Source organism: Lepidothrix coronata, unplaced genomic scaffold (assembly GCF_001604755.1).
Source record: "Lepidothrix coronata isolate B3197 unplaced genomic scaffold, Lepidothrix_coronata-1.0 Scaffold27, whole genome shotgun sequence".
In the NCBI taxonomy this organism is placed as follows: Eukaryota; Metazoa; Chordata; class Aves; order Passeriformes; family Pipridae; genus Lepidothrix; species Lepidothrix coronata.
Window position 1 is genome coordinate 3,521,618 of NW_016690207.1, and position 13,003 is coordinate 3,534,620.

At 48.3% G+C, this 13,003-nt stretch overlaps 1 protein-coding gene across 1 annotated transcript; it reads right to left on the bottom strand.

The window, feature by feature from the left end:
* Nucleotides 1-7,436: 7,436 nt before the first annotated feature.
* HSPA8 (heat shock protein family A (Hsp70) member 8) lies at nucleotides 7,437-12,360 on the bottom strand. Its single transcript, XM_017809614.1, has 8 exons — nucleotides 12,128-12,360; nucleotides 11,448-11,653; nucleotides 11,208-11,360; nucleotides 9,889-10,444; nucleotides 9,370-9,572; nucleotides 8,898-9,096; nucleotides 8,404-8,636; nucleotides 7,437-7,921 (listed from the first exon to the last, which is right to left on the bottom strand). The coding sequence occupies exons 1-8, from the start codon at nucleotides 12,330-12,332 to the stop codon at nucleotides 7,736-7,738; spliced, it is 1,941 nt and encodes a 646-aa protein (XP_017665103.1). The 5' UTR covers nucleotides 12,333-12,360; the 3' UTR covers nucleotides 7,437-7,735.
* Nucleotides 12,361-13,003: the final 643 nt, after the last annotated feature.

Here is a 13,003-nt window from a genome sequence, read left to right on the forward strand (position 1 = left end):
CACAGTGAGAGAGAAAATGTGGTGCAATGAATTGTCTTCTAATAAAGCAAACTGAAAAAATTGGATTAAATATGCACAGTGAGAGAGAAAATGTGGTGCAATGAATTGTCTTCTAATAAAGCAAACTGAAAAAATTGGATTAAATATGCACGGTGAGAGAGCAAATTGTTGGAATAAATTGTCTTCTAATAAAGCAAAGTTGTCTCAATTAAATCTGGGGGGAGTTATCAGTCTTTTGAGGACAAATCAGAGAATATCCTGAGTTGGAAGAGACCCACAAGGAACATTTTGACTCTGCACAGGACACCCCTGAAGTTCTAAATAAGCCCCACAGACTTCAGCAGAACCCAGCCAGCACCACAACATTTATTAGTTCATGTAAGAGACAAAAATTAAAGTAGAACAAGGGGTGTGATATTTGCACTAAACCCACTGTCTTCATGGACAAACTTGGAGCAAGGAAAGGAGAAATTTGTTAAATCAAGTCAATTTAGTGCTCTGAAATCAGGGGAGCCCAGCACTGGCCACACTTATGAGGCCATTCAGGGCTGATTTATTCCCTGAGACCACAGAGACAAAATCAAGCCATTACAACCTTTTTAAAAGCTTTCTTGCGACCAACTAAAAATATCCATTGCTGACAGATGCAAGCTGTCAATAAGGAACTTAAGAACTCAGTATGAAGAGTGGAAAGAGTGCAAAGTCTTGATAAACATCTCAAATTGGGTCTTACTCAGTGGGAAACAAGTAGTTTATAGTGGTAATTGTAAAGGGCATTTTACATTGAATCAATTAAATGAAAATCTTTTAAGGCCTTTTTAAAGAGAGACCTTTTTAAGTTAACAGGTGATTTTAATTGGAACCATGGGACTTGCATCACGGGAGGCAGGGTGGGTTTTTTTGTTGAGGTTTTCTCTTTTTTTGGAAGCATTCAATATAGGGCAAAATCGATACACTTCCATCAGCATCTGAACTCCCAGAGTCTTGCAAGTTGAATAGGGAAGGCAAGCAAGAATTACAGTTTGCTCTGGGTTTGTGAGGCTTTTTCCAGCAATTAAATGTTCCTCCATCACAACTCCTTCATTGTGAAAGGTGCAGGAGAATTTATCAAGACTTGGTTGCTGAGGATAATTTTTTTTAGCCAGAATCCTCTGCCATCACCCACTATAAAACTTTTTTTTAATAGATATTTTTGACATAATCAAATGCAGTAATTGCAGTATTTAACTTTTAAATTCCCTTTTTTTGCCCCTTCTCAGCCCTCTGAAGAATTATCAGCAGCAGGCAATGCCTGTGAACCTGAGGGACAAATGCCACGAGCACAAAACCTTCCTTCTAAAGCAAATGACACTTTGGGCCATTGCCTTTTAGAGCTGGTGAATTCCTGCTCTTCCCAGTGCTCTGCAATCCATCAAATCCAGCGAGGTGAGATCCAGGAACAGCAGCTGCCTACCTGGGAGGAGGAGAGGGAAAACCAGGGGCAGGAACAACACTCAGGAAAAGGCTTGGAACTGGTTCCTCTGCAGAGCCCTGGAGGCAGAATTCACTGGGATAACCTGTGGGTCCTTTATTCCTCAAAAATCAACTCCAAATGTCAATCTCATCTCCTAAAAGTCAGAGGGAAATGTCTGGTGTGTCTCATCCCAACAGGGACAGCTGAGATCCAGGGGGAGTGGGGTGGCAGAAGAGGTAAAAAAACACATCACACAACCTGCATTTTGGGTGAAAAAAAACCTCAAAGGGCCACTGAGAAGTTCCCAGGGGAATAAACACAGGGAGAGAGCAAGGACAGCCTGGCTGATCCAGCCACCATCCCACAGGAGTGCCAGAGCTCCTGGGATTTGACTGTGATCTTTGCACCTTCCTTAAAGCAACCCTGGAGTTACATCCTGATGTTACCTCCAACAAATAAAAAGGTACAGAGCCTCTAAAAGAAGCATTGAAGCCTCTGAAAGAAGCATTGAAGCCTTCTGGGTTTGGACAAAAAAAGAAAGCCTGGAGAAATATCCCAGCTGAGTGACAGGAGGAATTCAAGGAGGGACAGCACCAAGGAAGGAGCATCCCAACATCTTCCCTCCCTGAAGTGGAGGATTGAGGCCCAGCAAGGTTGAAGACATGAGTATCTTTATTTTAGGGTCATGGGAAACATGAAACCCCCCTAAGTATAAACAACACATATTCCCTGGAAGTGTCCAGGGCCAGGCTGGAGCAACCTGGGATTGTGAAAAGTGTCCCTGCCCATGACAGAGGGTGGACTAGATGAGCTTTAAGGTCCTTTCCAAGCCAAATCATTCTGGAATTCTGCACTACAGGAGGTGGTTTGGATCCCTCCTGCCCTTCCCTACCCCTGTCCTCACACACAGGGCATTCCCAAAGTGGTGGGTGCCTGTGTGGCCCCAGAGACCCACCAAAATCCCAGCAGGGCAGGTGGGGAAACCGAGGCACGGTGAATCCCAGCAGGGCAGGAGCCAGCAGCAATCCAACCCCTCATCCTGGGCATCACACCCTCCCTTCCTGCCTGGAATTGCTGTGCTGCTGCTGTGCACCCAGTGATTAGTGAGAGTGTGAAGTTATGGAGTGGGAGATCCAATCACAGCCACAACTCCAGCTCTGCACAGGCCTATTTGAAAGGGTAAGTGTTCCACAGTTGTGGGTTTGTTTTTTTTTTCATGCCTGCAACAATCTACACAAATAGGCTTTTAAATTAAGCAGTGATTTGGAATATAAGTGAGTGCATTTAAGCTGCTAAGAGATGGAAAGATCCTAATGGCTGAAATATTTGTCATATCACAAATAAACTGGCTGTATGGGGAGCTACTAATATAACTAATTTTTACCAAATCCTTCACTGCTCTGTGACAGAAAATGAGGTCAGCACAGGTTGAGGCAACAGCAAATGAGCAGCTGCCAGAAGGCAGCACAGAATACTGATAAAGGACTCTGCAGGAACTGTGCTGCCTGCCCACAGAAACAGGAATCAGTTTGTTCAAATTAAGATAGAGCTTTTCCAGAGCATCCAAGGTTTTAATGGAAAGGTGCCGACGAATACAGGCTTTCAATGGATCTGGAATACAAATGCCTTCCCAAGTGTTTCCTCCCTGTCCCTCCAGGCCTGGGCACATCCCGTTCTCTCCATGAGTTCTGTGGGATTTCTGAAAGGCACTGGGGTGTCAGAGAGGGCGGGAGGTGCCCTGGGGCAGCTGATGAGAGTCCCTGGGATTCCTGCAGTTCCTCTGGGGTTTTCCAGTTACAGGAATTAACCCCTGACCTGATCTGCCACTCACAAGGAGGAAAAGTGAAAGGAAGAGGATTTTGGATAACTTGGGTCACTGTAATAGAACAAACCAATCCCAAAGCCCACAGAGGTGGTGCCTGGCAGTGCCTGGAGCACCTCTAGAGGTTGAGGAGCCTCCCAAAACCACTCCAGTACAAGGTGCTCTGAGCTGCCACAAGGAGGACAATATACCCAGGAAAGAGGGAAATGCTCCATGCCAGGGCTGCAGCAACAGCCTGTGTTTTTCTTGCCATGCTCTAAAGGCTGCCACAAACATTTGGGACCAACTGGGATGCAGCCATAGTGTGGTTAGATGAGGAGAACAACAGAATTGTTTTCATTCTCAGAAAGAAACCAAGAACACTTTGGAAGGGGGTTTTTCTCCCTCCTTTACAGGGATAAGAAGCCTGTCTTTGAATAAGGGGAGGATTTTGGTCATAATTTTCCCTGAGGCCCAAATGAGTGAAAAAAATCAAGTAACTCCACTGGTGAAGCGGGAAACTGAGGCACAAAATGTCTTCCATAAGAATTATAGAAATCAGAGAATATCCTGAGCTGGAAGGGACCCTCAAGGGTCATCCACTCCAGCACAGACACCCCAACAATCCCACCTGTCCCTCAGAGCGTTGTCCAAACCCTCCTGGAGCTCTGGCAGCCTTGGGGCTGTGCCCACTGCCCTGGGGAGCCTGGTCAGTGCCCAAACACCCTCTGGGGGAGGAATCTTTTCCTAATATCCGACCTAACCCTCTCCTGACAGAACACCAGCCATTCCCTCAGATCCTGGTATAAAGGAAGAGACTCAGTGTCTTCACTGTGGCAGCCTGAGAGTGACCCCACCATGGCAAAAACGGGTCAGAGAGGGGACCAGGGTGTCCAGTTTTAATTTGGGATGACAATCACACATAACCCCAGCTCCCTGTGCCACGGGAGAGGGGCTCTCCTGGGATCACTGCACAGGGAGCTTTGGGAGTGGAACAGTGACCACTTGGGAGCATCAGCCAATTTAAGAAGAATAAGCTCCACATGGATTAGCAAGAAAACTTAAAGCTCGCCACACTCCCGAAATGGAACGGTGGAAAGGGTTCATATTTGATAACCATTAAGTGGTTTAATGAAATAATTATAACCCAGACTCCTGAGCCCGGCCGGGATCAATAACTATGAGCTCTGAGCAGCAGCAGGACCCGAGTTCTGCCATTTTCCCAGTGCTCCCCAGCAGGCAGAGTGTGAGACCACAAATGAGATCGACTGGAAAGTTGCATTAAAACCCCCCCATCAAGGGCACTCATGGATTAAGGGCCGCTGTGGCGCTGCAGTGGGCTGGTCAATACGCTTTATTTTCCGCATCAGCCCCAATTTTGCCACCTTCCCTCCCACTATTAGTGGGAGTCGATGTGCTGTCGATGCCTGGTGCTGGCAGAAGCTGCATTAATGCAGGCTCACAAAAGCAGGGCTCGTGGCATTATCACTTCACTCACTTTCAAATTACAGCCTAATGCTGTCTCCAGGCAGCCTGTGACACGTTAACACTATGTGTGGTTTGCTGGTGCCGGGCTAAATATTTCATGGCTAAAGATTTCAGGCGAGATTTGACAACTGAAAGAAACCGCTGCCCGGTGGGAAATCATTCCAGGCAGGAGAGTTGGGCGTTGGTGGAAAATCAACAGGAAAGGGGTGATGAGGGTGATGATGTGGGAGAGGGGAAGAAGAGCAGGGAAGGTGTGAGGGCAGAAGGGGGGCTGGTGTGTCCCTGTGTCTGCTGGGTAAAGGCAGTGGGACAAATAAATCGAATAAATGCAGTGATGGGGCAGAGGTGATGAGAAAAACAATACAAGTACCTGCACCTGTACTGCAAAAACAATACAAGGTACTCACCTGTCCAGGTACCCACTTGTTCAGGTACTCACTTGTTCAGGGATTCACTTGTCCAGGTACTCACTTGTTCAGGAATTCACTCATCCAGGAATTCACTTGTCCAGATACTCACTCATCCAGGTACCCTCACACAGTACCTGCACTTGCTGCCAGGCACAGGTTTAGGTGCCCTGTTGCTGCTTTTAAATGTCAAAGTGTTCCCCCTGACACGTGAAATGCAAGTGGATTGACCCTGAGAAATGCTTTGTTTTGGTGGGTATCCCTTATTTTGCTCCCCTGTTTTGCAGACAACTCTTTAGGTTTCTGTGCCATCATTAATGGAAAATCTCATAAATTTGACATTGTTTTCACTCATTTGTTCACAAAAACTGCCTGTGCCAAGCACTGCTTGGCTGCAGAACTCTGCAGCAGCCCCTTCTGTCCCACTCTGGGTCTCACATCCCTCTGGCCAGACCCTCAGCCTGTACCTGTGCTTGTTTAGGATTTAGAACCCTCCTCCCCGAGCCTGACCAGGCTGGTGGATTTGAACCAGAGCTCTGACAGCCCCCACCAACACCCTCCTGTGAGACCTGTGCTGGCTTAACCCACTGGTCCTAAAATACCCTAAAATACCACTTTCCCACCCCCATTTCCACTTAGTATCCCTTAGGACAACAAAGGCATCTCACATCATTCATGGGAGGTGCTGCCACGGATCCAATTAAATGCCATAAATATTTTTGGGTGACGTCATTCAAAACCTTAGAGGGGCAACCAAAAAAGGTGCCTCTGTGCCATTCCATGGTCAGGTGCTGCTATCTGGTGGCCCAGCACCAGCAGTGCCAGCGGGGCCCCCAGCCCCCCCAAACTGAAAGGAATTTAAACCCTGCAGTGCAACACTTATTTCCCACTCAATTTCGTGGGATTAATTAATGTTGGGGTTATTCCCTTAATTATTATCAGGGGACTATAACAGCTGGCAGTGCAGGGGATGTTGCAATGAGCAGGCACAGGCTGAGGGGACACTGAGGGACAGTCTGTCCTATGCCAAGGTCACCTGGGACAGGTTTATTTGTTCAGTGGTTTGCCCAGGGCTGTGATGGGGGGTTGTGATGAAAACAGGGACGAGCACACAGGGATGGTTCAGTTCCTGCTGAGCAGGGCTCGCACAGAGGCCTCTTCTGCTCCTCACCCCACCAGAGGAAGCTGGGGGAGCACAAGGGGACACAGCCAGGTGACCCCAAGGGATCCCCCAGACCCTGTGGGGTCATCAGCATATAGAGCTGGGGGAAGGAAGAAGGGGAGACAGGGATGGGATTTTTCCTCCCTGGTCACCATCAGGTATGATGGAAAAATAAATCCCTTTTTTTGCCTTCCTATCACCAATTAAGCTCTGTCACCCCCTGGGCTCTCTCAGCATTGCTGTGCCCCCAGTACCACTCACAGCTCTGGCACTGCAACCCAAAAATGAAGTGTAGGAATTTGAATGCCAGAGGCAGCTGAGGGGGAGCTGGGTTTGCACTTGGAGGCGACCTCATGGAGGGAACATGATCCCTGCCTGGGATCCAGTGGCAGGATGCACAGGAACAGCTCCAAGCTCTGCTGCAGGGTCAGACTGGACAGGGAAATGCTTCCTTCCTTCCTGAGAGAGGGGCAAATACTGGAAAGAATTCCAGAGGTGATATCCCAGGTCAGCCCTTTGCCTGTGGTTTTAACACCGGGTCTTTCAGCCCTGCTCAGGCAGCTGGACTGGATGATCTCTCCAACTTCCTTCCAACTGATCCTGGCCTAGAGGTTTTCATGGACTGCACCTGGAACTGAGAACTGCCACTCCTCTGCTCCAGGCTTCACTGGGAGCAGACTGCTGCTATATAAACTGATACTAAACATTAATAAATATACCAGCAGTTTCTACAGAATACATGGTATTATTGCCTATTATTGCTGGAAAGGCCACCCAAAACCACCTCCCCAACCCACAATGGCTTCTCCAAACTTCAAGCCAGCTCTGAACCCCCAACTTCCTGCAAGTCAGATGCTTCAGCTCATAAATGCTTTTAAAGACTAAATCATTATCTGTGTCTACTTCAAAAATGCCATTTATTGGCCAATGTCTATGATAATCAGCTTTTAATTTCTTCCCCAAAAATCCATCCAGACCATAATTCCCAGGCAGCATCTGGCTCCCTTCCCTACTCCAGCACCCACTTGGATCATGTTTAGGTATCATTAATATCTTTATTTACCCTGAAGTTTACTTTCTTTTCCCTTAATCTACAAATACAAAGAAGTGAAGACAGAGACAGTGTGATGCCCATTAAATAGTTTTTATTCTTTAGGACATGAACTGCATTTCCACTCATTACAGTACTGTAAAGTGCAATGGTTTCATCTCCCTCCTGTGCACACTTTCAAGTATTTAAAATGCCCAGAAAATGTTTCTTTTTTTCTCTTGAATTTTTGTTTTCTTTTTACAGCAGCTGAGTTATGGAGTTTTAATCTGGCAAAACCAACCCAGATGTGCCTACAGGTTTGGGTCCTTCACTCTACCCCCCACCTGGGGGTCCTCCAACACTAACTGCTAGTGGAATGCATTTCCCAGTGTCCTTAATCCACCTCCTCGATGGTTGGTCCAGAAGAGGCTCCACCAGAGGGAGGAGCTCCACCACCTGGGAATCCTCCAGGCATCCCACCGGGCATCCCTCCAGCGCTCTGGTACAGCTTGGTGATGATGGGGTTGCAAACCTTCTCCAGCTCCTTCTGCTGGTGCTCAAACTCCTCCTTCTCGGCCGTCTGGAAAACACAGGAGCTCAGTTAATGTTGCTCTCACTCATGGACACAGCCCAGAAACAAAGCAGGATTATATATTCTAAGAATCTAGGCTTATTTTTAGTCCAGATCATTGTTATTATTATTTTTGCTTATGCTCAGCCCCACCAAATCAGACTTGCATTGGACAGATGTAAGATAACTTCTGCTTGGTCTAGTTTCAACACTACCTAGTACTTTTATCACTCTTTAATCTTAAGGTCCTGTTGCTCCAGGAGCAACAAATGAGGTCAGATCACTCTTGGGAGAATCCCAGCTGGAAAAAGGAGGGATTGGAAGCTGTGGTCGCTCAGACATCCAAGGAAGGAACTTGGACCAACACAAGTCTTTCGACTTCTGGTGGAAACTACGAATGGCTTTGGAGTCACTTTCATCACAGCAACCAGAGCTTCTCCAGCCTCCTGGACCAGCCCAGCCCGACACCAGGACCATGGAATGGGACCTACCTGATTCTTGTCCAGCCAGTTGATGATCTCATTGCATTTGTCCAGGATTTTCTGCTTGTCCTCGTCAGAGATCTTGCCCTGGAGCTTCTCATCCTCCACAGTTGCTTTCATGTTGAAGGCATAGGACTCCAGGGAGTTCTTGGAGGACACCTTATCCCTTTGCTTCTCATCCTCTGCCTTGTACTTCTCTGCCTCCTGCACCATCCTCTCGATGTCCTCCTTGCTCAGCCGGCCTGCAGAACACAGGGCATGGTTTGTGCTCAGTCACAAATTCCCAGGAGTTAAAACTCACACATTTCTAGTTAGTTTGGGCAGGCAGAAGAGGCCCAGAATGTGCTTTCTTAGGAACTCATGAACTACTGCACCAGCAGCAAACCAAGGCTCACAGCCATAATCAGTGTGAAAGTGCCAATTACAGCCAAGTTGTGATTAAAATAAAAAGCACACTTGAGAGCTCTTCAGCCTCCCACCCTCAGGAACACGCGGGTCCTTACCCTTGTCATTTGTGATGGTGATCTTGTTCTCCTTGCCAGTGCTCTTGTCCACAGCAGACACGTTCAGGATGCCATTGGCATCAATATCAAAGGTTACTTCAATCTGGGGGACACCTCTGGGAGCAGGGGGAATGCCAGTCAGCTCGAACTTGCCCAGCAAGTTGTTGTCCTTAGTCATAGCACGTTCTCCTTCGTACACCTAGTGAGCAAAACCATCCAGTTATGTCATTAAGGTTGACATTATTAAACCATAATGAGCTATTAATTATCCTGAGGGGACATGGTCGCTCAGACATCCAAGGAAGGAACTTGGACCAACACAAGTCTTTCGACTTCTGGTGGAAACTACGAATGGCTTTGGAATCACTTTCATCACAGCAACCAGGGATTTACAGACTGCAAGGACACACCACCTTTGCCCTAAGAGTTACTGCAAGCATCTTATCACCTCAGCCCAGAGCTCTGTGCTCACCTGGATCAGCACCCCGGGCTGGTTGTCAGAGTAAGTGGTGAAGGTCTGGGTCTGCTTGGTGGGGATGGTGGTGTTGCGCTTGATCAGCACTGTCATGACACCTCCGGCTGTCTCAATACCCAGGGACAGCGGGGTCACATCCAGCAGCAGCAGGTCCTGCACGTTCTCAGACTTGTCTCCAGACAGAATAGCAGCTTGCACAGCTGGGGAGAGAAAGGGGAAGTGTTAGGAGCCAGATAATGCTACAGATAAACTGTACACTACAGTCAGGCACACGGCTCGCTCAGACATCCAAGGAAGACTTTGGCCATCATTAGTAGACTTCTGGTGGAAACTACGAATGGCTTTGGAATCTGATTCATCATTGCAAGTCCAAGATTTACTGATTTGAAGAGCTTTAGTCATCCAGGTGGTAAACAAAGGGCCTACACCTGTACTGCTCTGAGACCTGAACTCAGGTAGCAGCTCGTACCACCACCTCCCACAGCTGTAACATGTGAGTTATATTAACATAGTTACCTGCACCGTAGGCCACGGCCTCATCAGGGTTGATGCTCTTGTTGAGCTCTTTGCCATTGAAGAAGTCCTGCAGCAGCTTCTGGATCTTGGGGATGCGCGTGGAGCCGCCCACCAGCACGATGTCGTGGATCTGGGACTTGTCGAGCTTGGCGTCCCTCAGGGCCTTCTCCACGGGGTCCAGGGTGCCCCGGAACAGGTCGGCATTGAGCTCCTCGAAGCGAGCCCTGGTGATGGAGGTGTAGAAGTCGATGCCCTCGTAGAGGGAGTCGATCTCGATGCTGGCCTGGGTGGAGGAGGACAGGGTGCGCTTGGCGCGCTCGCAGGCGGTGCGCAGGCGGCGCACGGCGCGCTTGTTCTCGCTGATGTCCTTCTTGTGCTTGCGCTTGAACTCGGCGATGAAGTGGTTCACCATGCGGTTGTCGAAGTCCTCCCCGCCCAGGTGGGTGTCCCCAGCAGTGGATTTCACCTCAAAGATCCCATCTTCGATGGTCAGGATGGACACGTCGAAGGTGCCGCCGCCCAGGTCGAAGATGAGGACGTTCCTTTCAGCGCCCACCTGGAGGAGACAGACCAATGTTTTTAACTCACCTCCTGCTGGGGGGGCAACAACTTTTCTATTTGCCCATCAGACAGTTAAATAGATTTCACCATAGCTTTAAACAATTATAGAATAGAACTTCCACCTAAGCACCTTTTCTACTGAATTCCAGAAACATTAATATTTCTTGTCAGTGATTCCAATGGATAAACTTTCAGAACATTTAAAATACTTATTGTAGACTACAGTAGAGCTTATACAACTTCAGAATAGAATCCTTAGCTAACCACCTTTTGCACTACATTCCTGAAACCTTGTTTTAATATTTCTGGTCAGGGATTCCAACAGATAAAAAATAGATAAAAACATTTTATCCGTAGAAAACATACTTAAAAAAAGACATAACGGGCACATTGCTTGATATAACTGAGTCAAAGCTGCTCAGAGGACTCAGAAACCTTGAAGCTGTTCCAAGGAGGACAGAAGATGGTAAAGAGGAGGATGAAGAGGAAGGAGAGGTCTTTGTGACTGTTTGTCACAGCCAGGGGAGGGGTGTCTGAGGGAAGTCTGATAGGACAGACAGTTTTGGGCTGGGTACAACCAATGATTTAATATTCAAATATTAATTAGATATAGTTACAAAAATATTAAGGCCTACACTGTGGTGTGTGCAAGTGCACCTGAAGTGCTGTGATGTAAAAACTGCTTTCTACTCTTCTCTACTCAAAATTGTCCAGAACTATTTCTCCTAATTCAGACCTGATTTAACACCACACCATACCTTTTTGTCCAGCCCATAGGCAATGGCAGCTGCTGTGGGCTCATTGATAATTCTCAGGACGTTGAGCCCTGCGATGGTTCCAGCATCTTTTGTAGCCTGGCGCTGGGAGTCGTTGAAATAGGCTGGGACAGTCACCACTGCATTAGTAACAGTCTGAAAAACAGCAACCAACAGCTCAGTTATCCATGTCAATGCTCAGAGAATTACTCAACGACATTCCACTCAAGTCCTAAACCTCACCTTTCCAAGATAAGCCTCTGCAATTTCCTTCATTTTGGTTAAAACCATGGAAGAAATTTCTTCTGGGTAGAAACTCTTTGTCTCGCCCTTGTACTCCACCTGCACTTTGGGCCTGCCGGCATCGTTCACCACAGTGAAGGGCCAGTGCTTCATGTCAGACTGGACCACAGAGTCGTCAAATCTGCGCCCAATCAACCGCTTTGCATCTGGAAAACACGATTTGAACATGAGTATTATGTTTATCCACAATTAAAAACTTTTAAGTTCTTCCTAAAAATGCAGAAAACCATGGAACGTTATGCTTAATCTGAAATTATTACTGCCTGTGTGCAGGCATTGCTGACTTTCATCTCTTGGATATGCACAAACTCAGTGGTACCAACTCAGAAATGCTGCAGCTGGACCATAAACCAGCATGAGACAGTTAAGACATTTAAAACAAACTGCCAAAAAAACCCGCAGCAAGGCAAGGTTTTAGCCCTAAGGCAATTACCTTCCTTGCATATAATATAAAATTAATTAGCAGTAATCTAACTGTATTAATCAGGCTAAAAACAAATTAGGGATTTTAATTTGCAAGAGGAAGCTCTAAGCCTGCTATTAGTAATCACTGTAATCAGGTAACATTCATCCCTTTGCTCAGCTTCTTTACACCGAGTCTGGCAGTCCTGCAGCCTTACCAAACACTGTGTTGGTTGGGTTCATGGCCACCTGGTTCTTGGCAGCATCTCCAATCAGCCTCTCTGTGTCTGTGAAGGCCACGTAGCTCGGTGTGGTCCTGTTGCCCTGGTCATTGGCAATGATTTCCACCTTCCCGTGCTGGAACACGCCAACACAGGAATAGGTGGTGCCAAGATCGATCCCGACAGCTGGTCCCTTCGACATCTTGTCTGGAAAATAAAAATTAAAAAAGTTTAATTAAAAGGGCAGAACTGCTGAAGGTTGCCCAGAGAAGCTGTGGCTGCTTCATCCCCGAAGACTTCAAGGCCGGGTTGGAGCAACCTGTTTCAGTTAAAGGTGCTCCTGCTCGCAGCCGGAGGTTGGAAGCGGTCGATCTTTAAGATTCCTTCCAATCTAAATTACCCTGCCACTGCAGGCTGACCCCTGCAATCCCATTCCCGTTATCCCACGTGGCACCGGGAGCACACCGGGTGCATTCCCACCTTCCACCGCTTGGCGTCCTTTGCGCCCCCCACCACGTGGTGCGCGACTACAAGTCCCGGCGTGCCCCGCGCCGCGTGACGGGCGCAGCGGCGCGGGCCCGGGGGCTGCCGGGAAATGGAGTTCCCCCCCCGGGCGGGCCGCGTGTGCTGGCACAGCCCCAGCCCCGTGCGGCACCGACCCCACTGCGATCCATCCTCCCGCAACACCCCGCACGGGGCCGCTTCTCCACTCTCCCCTCCTTCCTCCCCGGCTTCGGGCACTATATGCCCCGGGCCGGCCCCTTAGGGATGCAACTTGGGCGCTGCGTCTCCTGCAGTCCTCCCCCTCCCGCCCTTTCACGGGGGGGTGGGGGGGTGCGGCGGGGAAGGAGCGGAAAAGCCGCTCACAGATCA